This window comes from Balaenoptera physalus (assembly GCF_965194825.1).
Source record: "Balaenoptera physalus genome assembly, chromosome: 20".
Lineage (NCBI taxonomy): Eukaryota > Metazoa > Chordata > Mammalia > Artiodactyla > Balaenopteridae > Balaenoptera > Balaenoptera physalus.
The window spans coordinates 15,275,304-15,290,958 of NC_138901.1; the positions used below are offsets into that span (position 1 = coordinate 15,275,304).

Sequence of the window (15,655 nt, forward strand, 5' to 3'; positions counted from 1 at the left end):
GCTGGAGTAGTGGATAGAGGAGAGTGGGCACTGATTGTGGTATGTGCTACAAAGAAACAAATATAAAATACATTACTATGAGTCCATTTCTGAAAAAAAACATGGACCAGGCAATATGCTGTTTCATATACATCATTTCATTTACTCCCCACAACAACACAAAGAAGTAAATATCATTATCCCCATTTTACAGATATTAAATATAAAAATCAGAGAGGGGAAGTGACTCCACCAAGACAGCACAGTAAGTGACAGAACCCAGATTCTATCCCAGGTCTATCTGATTACCAAGCTTGTGCTCTGAACCTCTTGACTGCTACTGAGTTCCTGAAATTAAATGTAACAGTGATTCAGAGGAGAGAGAGGGAATTGAAAGTCTTCCTGGAAGAGAAATCCTTTGTCTCTGGGTCCTGGAAGTTTGAGTGTGATGCTGATAGGTAGGAAAATAGGAAAGTGGGGAAAGGCGTAGAAGATGGAGGGAACAGAATGAATGAACATATAAAGGCAAATTTTTACAATCCCAGAGGATGTATGGGGAGAAACAAGTCAACTGCTTTGGCTTCCCAGGAAAGTTAAGATTCTGGGCTGAGGAGTCAGTATTCAACACCACAGGCAACAGGGAGGCACTGAAGCCAAACCTTATTCCTTTTGACTCCTAGCCTCACCATTCTCTCAGATCACCAGGAGCCTCTTAATTGGTTTTCTTTTAGCCTTTGATCTTTTTCTTTCTTTTTATTTTCTCCCTCCAGCTTTAGGTCTTATGGACTATTTTCCTTGAAACTGTCTCTTTTCTTGACATCTGTGACACTACCTTGGCACTTTTCCTTTCCTTCGGTTACGTTAACTTCTTTGCTCTATTCCCCATTCACTCTTCTTTCGTAGGCAGCCCTCCCCTCGACTCCTGGCTTCAGTTCTCACTGCAACAGCATCTCTAGCACTGAGATTTCCTTTGCTTCTCTAGCTGCCCGCTGATCCCTCTACCTCCAAATGACCTGCCAAACGATGCTGTCTGAAGCTGAAGTCTTCCCTTAAAACCAAATCCCCTTAAGAGTTCTTTATTTTTTAAAAATACTTCCAGTCGCTCAGGCATAACATCAACTGCTGTTTCTCTCCCCCCTTTGCATCGTCTCTCTTGGATAATTGCAATCCACTCATTCTCTCCACTGCCTCCTTCCTGGCCCACACAGAAACCTGATCAAAATTCACCTCAAAATTCTTCAGTGGCTTTATATTTCCTCCTGTACATAATCTAAACTCCTCAGCATGGTATTCAAAGGCTCTCCATAATTTGTCCCTTATCTGTCTGTGTCTTTACCTCCTTACCTGGTACTTCTAATTCCAGACAGAGTAACTTATTCTAGAGTTTCAAACATGCTTTCCCTCTGCCTGGAATTCTCTTCTCCGTTTAGTTCATCAGGCAAACTACTTCTCATTCTTCAAGTCTCAGTCCACACCATCTCCTCTGTGAAGCCTTCCCTGGTGCCCCCAGATGGACTCAGGGATTCTTTCCTTTAGGCTCTGTTTTACCTGGTACACGTCCCCATCACTGCACCAACTGCAGCACTCTCTCTCTGTCTGCACGTCGGTCTTCCCACTAGACTGTACTGAGGACGGAAGCTACGTTTTTTCACATATGTACAACCTGCTAATAGGAGTAAATAGCTGCAGAATGAATGAATAATAATCCCTTACATTTGTAAACTACCTTATGGTTTTCGAAATACTACAACACTTATATTCTCCCGTACACCTATACTACAGGCACAGGAGTGAATATTACTCCTAATACGGTAGAAAATTGACTGAAACTCAGGAAGATTGAAGGACAGATCCTAGCTCACGTTGCTCAGATGTAAAACAGATGAGATGAGAACCCAAGGTCTTCTGAAACCTCGTTCCACTGCCACACTGACAAGATTAGGAACTGGTTTTTATTTCTGGGCAAATTTGTATGAAAAAGTTGACCAATGTAAAGAACAGTATGTTCATTTTTACAGTGTACAATCTGGATTCTTACAATTAAAATCAGCAACTGTTAATTTTGACATTTTTCGATTAGGATTTTGGGAGAGAGTAGTTAAGAAATAGAGACAGCCCTAGTCACTGTGACATTTTACGCATGACTGAACACAACTATGTTTTCCCCTATAATTAAGGATGATGGTGATCAAAATCAACATTAATGTGGGTTCAGATGTGGTTGTAAAGACCAATGGGGGGGGGGTGGCAGCAGTGAGGGCAGAAGAAGTATTTCCACATAGCTTATATAATGAGGTCACCTTGTGATTCAGTCACCCTGCGGACTCCATCCCTGAAAGAAAGTCAAATCCCAGTTCTGTCACTTACAAGCTTTATAGCCTTGAATAAGCTTTCTAACTTCTCTGTAAGACAGGGATAGTAACACCTATCTCTCAGGACTGTGGTGAGAATTAAGTGAGAGATATTAAGTAAAATGTATTTTATATTTCTTTTATATCCTCCATAGTAACTAGCACACTGCTGGACTAAAGGAATGACCGTTAACCATAAAAGACTTTAAACATATTAGAAGATGACTGTGTGCTGAAACAGAACTTTAATCTTTAACGTATGCAGCAGGGTGAAATGCAGTACCCTATCCTTAACTCCAATCTTTGCCCCTCCACACCTAACCGCACTACTTTTACAGCCAGAAAGGAAATCCATGGATCAGGGAAAAATGACTGGGGATGGATGTCATTCACTGTTAGTCACTGCAGGAAAACTTGGTAGTGTAACTTCAGGCAGAGAGTGGGGATAAGGACAGAGCTAACCAGTCCCTAAGAAATAAGGTAAAAGTTAAGCTAACAGGAGGAATATGAACCTTTCATGTAGATCAGAGGTTTTCAGGAGGATATAAACCTTACATTCAAGATATATTTGCTTTGCGATATTTTAGGAGAGAATCAATCACATGTCAGAGTTAAAGATTCTTCCCCCCAGAACTGTCCTCTCTCCCCTCTCCTGACAAAAGGCAGGGAAGGGTGTATCCAGAATAACAGAGGGTAGATCCAACCTCCATTCCATCTGTAGGCATCAGCAGCCCCTCGATAAGGATTACTGGAGACAAGCGATACTCACCCTTGCACAACTGTAGGTTATAAGACAGTGAGGAGCTGCCCTTACCTGATGCCCCTGTACCTCAAGAGTTCAGAACTACAGACTCTTTCAGACAAAATCTCTTTCTAAGGCAAGACTACCCTCTAGGGCATCCCTACCCTCTGCCCATTTACCGGTTTGGAAGTTGCATAACAGTTGTTATACACAAAATATACAATGGTACTATGTTTTTCTAATAGATTTTCACTTAGCACCCACGGGAGATAGTTAATCTTAAAGTTTCTATTTGTAGTACTGAAACAGGTTAACAAGTGGACTCAAATATTTCCAGCATGGATGTTTTCTCCATTGTTCTAGCCAGAGTCACTAATGTGTAGTCACATAGATTTCATCAGCTCTGGTGATGACAAACTTGATATACAACACTTTAGTGTTTCAGAGAAATAACACTTAAGTGTTCTGATATTCTTCTATGTGGTGCTCAGATGTGATAAAGTGGTACAGGGACAGCCAGCTGGTGAGGAACTGCTTACAACCTAAAGCCTATCTTAGCTATCTTATAATGTGGGCTGAAATAACATGTGCTGCTGTGGAATGTCTTTATATTATAGAGGCACTTGTGGGGAATTATTTAGGGAGACCTAGTGAGATTAGAATTATGGGGCAGAGAAGGATATCTGTCTGCAAAAGGTCTGTGCTCCCATCCACAGTCGAGAGTTGTTGGGAAGCAGTTACTTTGCCAGGGACCTTGCATTCACATTCAAGTGGGGTCACTTGACAGTTCTGGCTAATGGAATACAGGCAGAAATTATATTCATTACTTCAGACCTAACCCGGAAAAATCTTCTCCTTTGATTTCCATGACCTTACTTTCTCTTGTTTCTCTAATATTACTCTTGTAAATTATTATTTGGCTCACCATTTTCTTCTAGCATTTAAATACACCTACTCTGATATGACCCTATTTACAAAACAGAAATAGACTCACAGACATAGAGAACAGACTTGTGGTTGCCAAGGGGGAGAGGGTTGAGGGAGGGATGGAGTGGGAGGCTGGGGTTAGCAGATGTAAACTATTATGTATAGAATGGATGAACAACAAGGTATTACTGTTATAGCACAGGGAAATATATTCAATATCCTATGATAAACCATAATGGAAAAGAATACAAAAAAAAAGAATGTGTGTGTGAGTGTGTGTGTGTGTGTGTGTGTGTGTGTGTGTGTGTGTATATATATATATAAATCACTTTGCTGTACAGCAGAAACTAACACATCATTGTAAAACAAAATATATGTCAATAAAAAGATACACCTGTTCTGTTTTCATGCTTCCAAACTTCCTGCTTTATACTCTTAACCTGGGTGATCTTGTTAAGTTCTATGGCTTCTACTGTCAGTTATTTGCTGATAACTCTGCAGTCCATAACCTCATGCCTTCAACTTTCTCTTTCCCTGTTTTCCAAGGTCACATTTCTACATATATTTGTTCATCTTCCCTTGGAGGCAATTCATTATAAACATGCCAAAAATAGGATTTCACCTCTCCCCATAAGCCTGTTCTTCCTCCTGCCTTTGTTCAGGCTAGAACCCTTCCTCCTTTCAGAATGTTCTATGCTGGTCAGTAGCTTCACTATTTTCCATCATTCAAGATAAGTTCTGAAGTCATTTTTGATCCCTCCACCCTAACCTCCCATATACACAAAAAAAGACCAAGTGCTTTTGAGTATCTCCAAAATGTCTACCTTGCTCTCTGTTCTCACATTACAGGCCTTAGTGCTTCTCACCTAGACTACTGCTCTAAACCTCATAACTAGTATCCTGACCTGCAGTCTCTCCTCTTCTTCAACCCATCTTCCATATGCTACTTGTCAGAGCTATTTTGCACATTATCAGAGTTACCTGATCATTGTCTCCTCCTTCTCACAAAATTATAGACTCCCTGTTACCTACAGAATAAACTGTAAAGCCTTACACCTGGCATTCAAGACTTTTTTCCTAGTGACACTTCCTATCATTCTCTCTGACCATAAGTCTTATTTTCTAATTATGGCTTCTCACAATCCCCCAAGGGCACTTCATGTCTTCACACTAGTTTTTGTCCCTGCCATTATGTTTTCTAGCCTGCTTCCAGCGTTCTCCTGCGCCAATGCTGCTAAACGGAATCAACTCATCCTTCAAGGCTGAACTTGACTGTCACTTACTCTGCGAAGTATTTTCTCTTTGTCTAGGTCCCTATGGTACTCAGTACTATGGCACTGTCATTGGTTGCTATGTGTCTGGCGTTCCTCTAGAAGGTCATGGCTCTAGTGTTGGGGGTGTCTTAGTCACCTAAGTTTCTCTAGTACCTAGCAGAGTCCTTGGCGTAGAGTAAAAGTTCAATAAATGTTTCATGCATGAATAAATGCCACGCAGATGCGTGCGTGGAAGAGCAACACAAGGACTTCCAGATCCACTGTCTAATGCACTACCCAATTCAACCCTGAATTGGCAGGCATCTCCGTTGCCACGGATCAACTGTGAAATGAGTGTGACCACGACTCAAATACTGACCATACACTGACAATCCTGATCTTTTTCATCTCTCATCTTAAAAACCCTGCCTGCAGTTAAACTTTGGTGGTTGCTGCCTTATAGTCTGCTTGTTGCAAATGACACCCACATCTTTACAAAAATGCTCACCTCTATCTTCAGCTTTTCAGTTAGTAACTGCTTTGGCATGTTCTTTTCGTGGCTTTCTCGTGGAACCGGAATACAAAATACATTTCTAGTCAGCTTGTCTTACTGTTTCATATTCAACGCGGAGATGGAAGCGTTAACGATAAGGAGGAGACTATAAGTAAAGCGTGCCCAAGATGTACCTTTGTAGAAATGGGTGGAACAGCATAATTTCTTTTTAAACATAGAACTTGGATAGAAATTTGCTGCTTTCTCCCGCTATGCCTCACAGTTTCCTCCTGCGCTTCTGTTAATGCATCACTGGCCCTAGGAGAACGGACGCTGTCTGCCTCTGCTGTGCCAGTGAAGCCTTTAGGCGGTTGGCAGGGCTTCACGAGGCAGCAGAGCTGTGACGCCACTGAACTGCCACCGTTTGAAACGCCAACAACAGGCACAGGAAGATGGATCACTTCTTCCTCCTCCACGTTCCTCAGCTCTTTCTTTGTACCTCCAGCACAGCACTCGGCCTTAAATTATAGCTGGTTATAAATATGTCTGTTAAAACCGCTATCCTGTAAGTCACGGTAGACAGATCTATCTTACTTGTATTTGTATCTGCTGCAGTGCTTAACACAGAGCCTTGAATATGTCACCTAACAAATGTTCACTGGGTGCGTGCTGAAATGCATGCCTTCACTTTCCACTGACGTGCAGGAGCAGAACAAACGAAATTACTTAACTGTGGGAAGAGTTTCTCAAATACTTCCAGTTGCAAGCTTCAAGTTAGTACCACTGACCACTTCTTTGTTCACTCATTAATTCATTATTTAACAAAATATTTGCTGAGTGCTGACTGTGTGCCAGCCACTCTATTAATCATTAGGAAGACCAAGGTGAGCGTGATAGGAAGGTTCCTGTCCTCATGGAGCTCACTCACATTCTAGACGGGAAAGTGGACAATAAACAAGTATTCACAGACAATAAACTAATAAAAGACTAGAAAGTCAGAAGGTTGCTATGTTAAAGCCAGGAAGGACTTTCTTAGATAAGGTGACACGTGGCAGTCTTAGGAGGTGGCCATTAGGCTGAGACCTGAAGGAGTGAGAGATCTTGCCATGTGATGAGGGAAAGTGAGCTCCGGATGGAGCGAACTATTAAGTGCAAAGAGCCAGGGGTGGAAAAGAGCTTAGCAAGTTCTAGGAACTGGTAGATGACCATTTATGACCAGAAAATTGTGAATAAGAGGGAGAACAAATGAACTTAATTAGAGAGGGTAGGCAGAAGCTATCTTTGTAATACAGGGCTTTGAAGGATCTGGCTTTGATTTTATTCTAATCACAACAAGAAGCCATTGCAGGATTTTCAGGAGGAGGTTACACAGGGTGTGGTCAGTAGAGGTGGAAATAAGTGGATACTTACAAGTAAGATTTGGGTGGTAGAACCAAGTGGGTATGCTGATGGCTATAGTGAATACATGTCTCACAGCTGTGGGTTCTTACGGTTGAGTGAATAGAAGGCTATTAGTGTTGATTTTACCAAATGTGGAGATTCAGCTGCTTTTGAAAGTCTAGAGACAGCCGAGTAAGTTGCTCCGCTCACAAAAAAAGAAAATGTGCTGTCATATCCCACTAAGCTGGCAGTAACTCCTTCTGATTGCTGTGCCATGAATCTTGGTCTGACAATCTAGGAAAGCCTGTGGGATTCCCATCTTTTCATTCAGCCAGTGTTGCTTCAGAGACTCATTAACAGGACAAATTAGCCTCTATTTCCTACGCTACTCTCAGTACCAAAAATTTCCCTTAAAATTTCCCTGCTCTGCTTCTTATGGGAAGTTGCTTTAACCCGTATTTGCTACACCTTAAAAAAGCAATATATATATATAATTTAAAGAAATAAAGCAATATTATGTTTGCAGCAAAATCAAATACAGGAGAGTACAAGCCCCTTCTGTGTTTTCGTTAGTTCACTCTTCCGCATGCCTGCCAAGTCATAAAATGATGCTCTCTCTCCAGCTTATAAGCAGAACTACTTCTCTGTATATTTATTAACTTAGCAAACTTCACATGCGTTTTTATGACAGTAAAAATAAGTAGTTCTCAGTTTTAAATAGGTGTGGAGAAGAATTCTGATTACCAGCTTTCTGCAAACTTAATTTTGGACTTGGAAAAGGAAAAAAATATGTTATAGCTGTCCATCTTTGAAGGCATGAGAGTTTTAACAATGGGGACAATTTACCTATTTGACTGATAGATTGTGGGTTCCATGATTTATGCTGAGAGAAACAAATTTGTGAAGTTTAAGGACATCATGCCTGGGGAAACTGGACATATTCCCAGATATATATTAGATTTCATGTAATATCTCCCTTGCATTACATTACAAAACCATGACCCTGGGTCACTAGAATAATAGATATTCCATTATTATTTTGAGTCTCAAATTTATTCTTGATGCCAACAGGCAGTCAGAAAATGGTTTAGATAATAAGGACAAAATATTTATGGCAAATTAGACAAATCCCCCCAATTATTATAGATCAGTGAAATCTCTCCATGAAAATCACATATCGAAATCATGACACCAGAAGACTGACTTCCCCTTAGTGGTAGAAAAGAATTAGAAGTGAAGCAGATCTGGACCCAGAACAGAGATTAGAGAGCTAATATTTCTAGGCAGGTAAGGTCACCTACTAAGGGACATGTGCTAGCAAAAGGTGTTTGGTACACCTCTCTTCTCTCTGCATTAACTCTTCCAAACCTCCTAAAGTCTGACTTAGTTCCAGAAGCCTTTTTTTTTTTTCTTCGCATGATCTATCACTTTGCTGAATTCCTTCCTAATGCTTTTAGAAAGCAGAATCCATCTGCCAGTTCAAGGGGTTGTTGGTGGGAGCCCACAATGGCTGAGGAGCAGTAACCTCAAGTTCGTGCTTCCGTGAGGGTAAGGTTAAGTGTCGTCCTGCCTGGAGGCTCCTGTTTGGATTAAAAAAACAAATAAAACCACCACAACCCTGTAACTCACCATTTTGTGGTCATTTCAGACTTATGTATTCTTTAAGAAGCCAGGCTGTACAAGTTCCTGACACAGAATTAGTTTTCCTTTATAGGGAGAATGCCCTCTTTTTTTTTTTTTTCCTCCCTTTGACAAACTGCTTCTTCTCTGACACACTGCTTTGTGACATGGATTTTGGAGCACCCAGTCTCCACTGTGTAATTTGCTAACATGGCCAAAATAATTAAGAAAAATCTTAAAGAACATTTATTGTAAGATATCAACTCTGGTCACAAGGAATCGAGTAAGTACTCAACTGTCCCCACAGGTACAGTTAGGACTTGCGTAGCCTTTTCCCTTTTCCACCCACTATAAATTTGCTTCTCTTAGTTTGAGGAAATCAGGCCAGCTCAAATTAGACTTCCAAATCAAACCTCATTAGGTTCTACAGCTTAAGACTCGTTAAAGTTTACAACAGGCTTCCTGCGTTTTATTCAAACAGTTAAAAATAAGGCAGCTGAGTCTTTGAATCTCTATGCCAAAATCTTACATGTATATACACATCAAAATGTTGATCTGAGAGCTGTTCTTAGGGAAGGGGAGGCTAATACCATGAAAACAGAGATAACAGGAAAGAAACAGGAAAAAAAAGAGTGGGGATTCATTCAGGGCTAGCCTAAAGCTATGTAGAAATATTAGGCAGTAATTGGACAGCACCACAAGGCTGGTGGCCCCAACTGTCTACTCTATCAGCCTCACATTTCAACTATCAAAGTCATTAATAGGTTGGATTATAAAGGCTGGTGACTTCTCTTAAATGCTTTACTTAAAATACGCAAGTTGCATTTAATGTTTTCTACTTCCCTGTTATGAGCATAACAACAGAGATTAGTTTATTAGATTAGTGAGTTAATCTGATAGCTCAGTGGCCGAGCGAATAACATATAGGACAGATTAATTTCAGAGTATGACAGAATATGGCAGTGATGAATAGTGGGAAATAGAAGGCAGAATAAGGTGGTGAGGTCTAAGGCTTATGAGTGCTTCAAGGGGCAAACTTTTATCTAGAATGTAAATCTAACATCTTAGAAGTTTTGATGTAATAAAAGATTTTGCAGTGATACTTTACTTACAGTTTGATAAACACCAACATGCATATATATACAGATACTCTACCCTGTTACCAAGCCAAGAAAAGGTACCTATAACTCATTTCTTTCTGTGACAGACATGTATGCAACCTTAGGTCACTCTTTCTGGGATGTCAATTGTCTGCCCTGATTCTGGGACAACAGGAAGTCTGATATTTAAAATAAGGAAAACTCTATCTCAGCTGCTGCACTGACCTCCAGCTCTGCTTTTTCCTCTTTCTAGCGCCATCCTCAGATTACTGACTCTCTTCACTTAGCAGAAGTACCTCCCTGGGTGGCCTATTTCTGAGGAAGGTCAACTACTTTTTGGCTTCAGTAGAATATTCTCACCTGTGTCTAATTCCCTAATAAGGTCAATAAGTTCAGGGTGAAGACGTGAGTGTTGAAAGCCCAGGAAGACAGACTGAAAGCCCAGGAAGACGGACTAGAAGAGATGTTCTGTAGCTTCTGAAAGTTCTCCTTACACAGAGATATGCATGTCAGGCACTGGCCTACATAAATGTGACTTCAGAGGCACTGAGTTAGTCCTCCCTGGTCTACTGAACCACATTAGATGTTCTAGAGAGAAGCTGGAGATAAAGTGGAGGACAGAGTGGGGAACAATGTACAGGAAGTAGAGGCTGAAGCCACAAAGGCAAACCCTGCCTGGAGAGAGTCCTGCTAATCAGACTCGCCTACAATGGAAAGCAATTACAGCCAGTTTCTTTGAAAGGCCAGCCTGGGCTTTGCCAGTGACATTAAATTCTTAGTGCATTTCCATCTCATTGACCCAGGGGGCCTCAAGCTCTGAGATCAATACCTTAGTAACAAAGCTGGTGCCAGACAGTGTTGGGAAGAAGGCTGAATTCCAACTGAGATGAAACATGTAAGAAAGCTTTTTTGACAATGCCTGGTCCTGTTTACTCTCTGCCATTAAGTGACATATGATGATCCCTCAGCAGCCCTGAGTGTTATTCAATCACCAGGCAACAGACTACACAGCATTTGAAGTTAGAAGCGTTTGCTCTCCTTGTCCCAGTGCATCAGCCTCTTGCCAAAATGATTCTAGTTAATAAACAATGTTGAGAAGGTAAGCCTGTAAAGCCATGATATGGCTGCATAAATACCATCTTTTCCCCTTTGAGAGCCTGAGGGTTTTATCTGTTGTAAGGATACTGTTAATTCAGCGCTAGTCTGGCTCCCCTGGACCTCAGTTCTCAATCCTCTGAGACGTTCCAGGATAAGAGAGCAGATCAGCCAGCAAAGTTCCTCTGGAAACTGATTTCAGTGTTTATTAGGCAATTCTAGATGGGTCTCTTTTTCTTAACTCTGTCGTTGCCAACTCTGTGTACTAACAGCAGCAGCAGTACTAGTGGTATTTACAATAAAATCCTCTTGGGAATGGCATACAATTCACAGAAGAGACTCAGACCCAGGGTTTTTAAAAAAAATCTTGTGCCCCCAAATGCTGATAGCAGAAGACTCCTTAAGGTACACCTGGAAGGTCTATTACTGCAAAGAGAGGGGAAGACACAGAACATCCCCTGACCACTTTCTCTGTACTCTGTGCTAGTCTAGGCATTACACGACATGACCTCAATTCTCAACAGCTCTAGGAATTATTACTCCTTTTATGTAGATGAGAAAACTGTCTCAGAAACATTATGTAATTTTCCAAAGGCCACAGTTCCTAGAAGAGGTAGGATTTATTAAGCAGGTCATCTGACTAACGTTTATGTTCTTTCCACTACAGCATGTTTCTTTAAATAGTTTCCCTCTTAGGGAAGACAGCACAAAATCTACTGCCTGGCTTAATATCGTCATCAGAATCTGGAACTGATCTTCTAATGAGTCGGCATGAAGTAGGCCGAGCAGCATGCCCACACAAGCACAGGTGTCTCTAACAGGACCTGGTGAAGAACATGCCTCACAAGTAATAATAAAATCCCAGCACGGTCAGAGACGGTCAGCCTCTCTGATGACTCACAGCGGAAGACACAGGCAAACCTGGCCTATCTTCTTTCTGAGCCAGAATAAGCTCTGCGTTTGTCAGCTATGTTGTTGGTGTCTTCTTTGTTTCCAGGAAATCAGGACTATACCTGCTTTTGAAAACATCAACTTTATTAAAGGAATAATTCCTTCAAAAAGGAGTGTGGAGGAGTAGAAAGCACACCTCACTAGGATGCTAGAGATCTAGGTTCTATCCAAGAGAGTGGGAAATAGTTTCATATCGAGTCTGGTTTGTTGAGCATAGTTTCATATCGAGTCTGGTTTGTTGAGCTGAGAAAGATTAAGTCAGCGTTAAGCTCATCAGGAAAGAGTGCTGGGGTAAATCAGTGACGTCTACCACGGGTGCAGGATAGGGGAGCGGTGGTACACACAGCACATTTGCCATTCCTCTTTTAACTCCTCTTCCTTTCTCCCACCTGTTAACCTTATGGCTTTTCACAAGTGATTCAGCATTTTAAGGCCTTTATAGTAAAATAGGGATAATGACACTTTATTTATCTAAAGGTAAGAGTGGCTAAATCAGCTGATCTCAAGTCTTTTTCAGCTATAAGGTGTAAGATTCCATTTTCCACTGTAAAGCTTAGCATCAGCTGGGCTCTAATGGGGTCAGTCACTGGTGACTTTAACAACGGCATGGCTTTTAAAAGGGCACTCACAATTTTAAAACAATTCTACTCTAAGTCAAAGAGGTGAACAATGTATCAATTCTTTCTGAAGAATACTGAGGAAGTCTGTCAAATGGTTAAGTTAATTACAGCCTGGGGACTTCCCTGGTGGCGCAGTGGTTAAGAATTCGCCTGCCAATGCAGGGGACACAGGTTCAAGCCCTGGTCCGGGAAGATCCCACATGCTGCAGACCAACTAAGCCTGTGCACCACAACTAATGAGCCTGTACTCTAGAGCCTGCAAGCCACAACTACTGAGCCCGTGCTCCGCAACAAGAGAAGCCACCGCGATGAGAAGCCCGCGCACCGCAACGAAGAGTAGCCCCCGGTCGCCACAACTAGAGAAAGCCCGCATGCAGCAATGAAGACCCAACGCAGCCAAAAATAAATAAATTAATTAATTTAAAAAAATTAATTATAGCCTGTGAACCCTAGTGGAATCAGACAAAATTGTTTAGAAAAATACAGGAATGTAGGGAGCATTCTAAACATCTATGCAGATTTTGAGTCTTAAGGAAATAATATTGTGAGAAAATAAACTTCATTATAGCCTTGTCTTAAGAAGAAACAGAGATGTTTCCTTTATGTTAAATGTTCAATGAAGAACACTTCTGTTTTCAGTACCCATGCTCCATGCAATAAATACAAAATAGGCTCACAAATTGCTTATTACAGATCTATGGCTTACCTGGGATCACAGAGAAATTTGGTTTTCTCTCCTTCTTCTCTCCAGATAAGCCATTCTCGAAAAGAAGGATGCACAAACATACGAGTCATGTCTCTGCGCTTGATTAGGAACATGGAGAGGTTCTCCATTCTCTGCTGAAAATCCTCCCATTCTAGCGTGCCTTCAATGCTGCCAGCATTGATGGCTTGGAAGATGTGTTCATCAGTCAGTGGGTGGAGAGAGGCCACTGCCACATTCAGGAGAGGCATCACCCGGTCAAAGGAAGACTGGGTTGGGAACTTCATATTGCACTGGAGTAAGTAAACCTCAGAAAGCGAAACAGGAACTACTTTGTAGCTAGAGCTCTTTAACACTAGATAGCCTTTCTCTATGAGGTCAAATGTGAGTTTCAGGTATAGATAGGACCCTTGACTGAGTGTCTTGAGATGAGAACTGAGTTTGCCAAATGTAGTATTGTCCATTTTGCCATTAAGTGAAATGTTATTCTGGATCTCTGAGCTGCTGTGTATCCGGTGCAGGATGTAAGCCTGCAGGTCCTGGTCTATGGCTTCATTCTCTTCTAGTCGATCCAAAAAAATCCTATGGAAAGGCAGCAGCTTGGTAATTTCCTAAAACAGATGGAGAGAGAGAGAGAGAGAGAAAGAGAGAAAGACCTTCAGTTTCCCCTAACTCTTGTGATAAACTACGAGGTCCACAAATTTATTCTGAACTTCTGAGTGGTCAAAGAAAAGAGGGAAATACGATCGAGTATTAGTGTCCATAGATTAAGACATATTAGTTGCACAGGAGGGACACTTTTCCTAATATTGAGACTTAAAATAACTTTTATGGGTCTTCATAAAGGGCACTTTAGGAGTGATTTAATGGTCAATATCCTAAATAACACTCACTCCTAAAATAGAAAAGAGAATGCCATATAACTTTTGTTGTAATTTTTCTCAGTGTAAACCATAGCATAATGTCAAAGTACAACTCACTAAGATAAATGTAAAAGGACTTAAATAATGTCATATAAAAATGTGACCTTCTATCCTGCCTGATAAAATGACTTTATTTTAATGTAGGTTCTTTGGAGATGCCTTAGCCCAAAGGAACACTTCTAATAGTGGGAAGCTTGGTACCTTGGTGATATGCTTGGAAATTACATTGGGGGAAGGCGACAGGGCTTTGTGGTGACTCTCATGCTCTGGAATCCATCTTTTCTTATCTGCTTATAGACTTTGCTCCTGTAAGTATCCATTCCCTCTCCTGCATTAATTTCCTCTTCTCTTCTCTTTCTGTCTTGTCTCCACAGAGACATGTGACTCCGTATTCCTCCCTCCAACTACTATATCTCTGTTCCCATGTTTAGCAAAACCTAACAGAAAAGTTTTCTCTACTTACTGTATTTCATTCCTCCCTTCCCATTCTTTCCTCCATTTGTTGCAATCGGGCTTCAATCCCGTCACTTCACTGAAATGGTCCTTGTCAAGATGATCAGCAATCTTCATCTTGCCAAATCCAATAACCAAGTTTCATTTCTCATCCTCCTCAACCTCTCAGCAGTATCTGACACAGGTGAACACATCTTTCTTCTCGAGTCCCCTCCTGCAGCTTTTGCTCCCACAGCATGCTCCCCTCATTTTCCTCTTAGCACACTGGCTACTCCTACCCAGCCATTTTGGCTGGCTCCTCTCTCATTTCTCAGTCCAGCCAGGGCTCACGTCTCCATTCTTTCCTCTTATCTGGCCACCCTCACTCCCTAGAATAGTTGGGTCCCATGATTCTAAATATCATCTATACGTGGATGATGTCTAATTTCCTATTTCCAGCTTAGTCATTTCTTCTGAGCTCTCATCTTATATCTCCATCTACTCAACAACGACACTTGGATGTTTCATAGACAAACTTAATGTGATCAAATCAGAACTACTAAAATTTCCCCCCACCACAAAACCTCCGCATGTCAATAAATGGTATTACCACTGACCCTACCACCAAATCGTAGGAACTATCTATGATCCTTCTCTTTTCCTCAAACCAGCATCTAGCCAGTTGCTCACCAAAACCCCACAATTCATCCTTGAATCTTCTCTCTTGCTCATTCCCACATCCAGCCCATCATCAAGTCCTTTTGATTCTTCTTCAAAATATACTCCAAATATGACCACTTCAGAGGGTCTCCACTGTTCCCACTCTAGTCTAAGCCACCATCACCTTTCACCTGTACTTCTGCTTCCATTCTTGATCCCCTACATATTATTATCTACACAGCCAGCAGCCAAAGAAGGTAAATCAGATGTTATCACTTTACAAGGCTCCTTGGAGAGGCCTTTCCTATCTGCCCTATCTAAAATATCTGTCATCCTCATTTATCCCTTTACTCTGTTATATTTGTCTTCATAGCACTAACACTACCTAAATTTTTAATATATGTTCATTTTTTACTTCATTATTTG

At 41.2% G+C, this 15,655-nt stretch overlaps 1 protein-coding gene across 18 annotated transcripts in view; it reads right to left on the reverse strand.

The window, feature by feature from the left end:
- TANC2 (tetratricopeptide repeat, ankyrin repeat and coiled-coil containing 2) overlaps positions 1 to 15,655 on the reverse strand; it is a gene marked incomplete at its 3' end in the record, with an annotated part of 361,692 nt that overhangs the window by 53,046 nt on the left and 292,991 nt on the right. For all 18 annotated transcript variants that reach the window (XM_082443054.1, XM_082443053.1, XM_082443067.1 and 15 more), the window contains one exon: positions 13,218 to 13,825. In XM_082443054.1, coding sequence (XP_082299180.1) covers positions 13,218 to 13,825 — 608 coding nt within the window. The remainder of the gene's footprint in view (positions 1 to 13,217; positions 13,826 to 15,655) is intronic.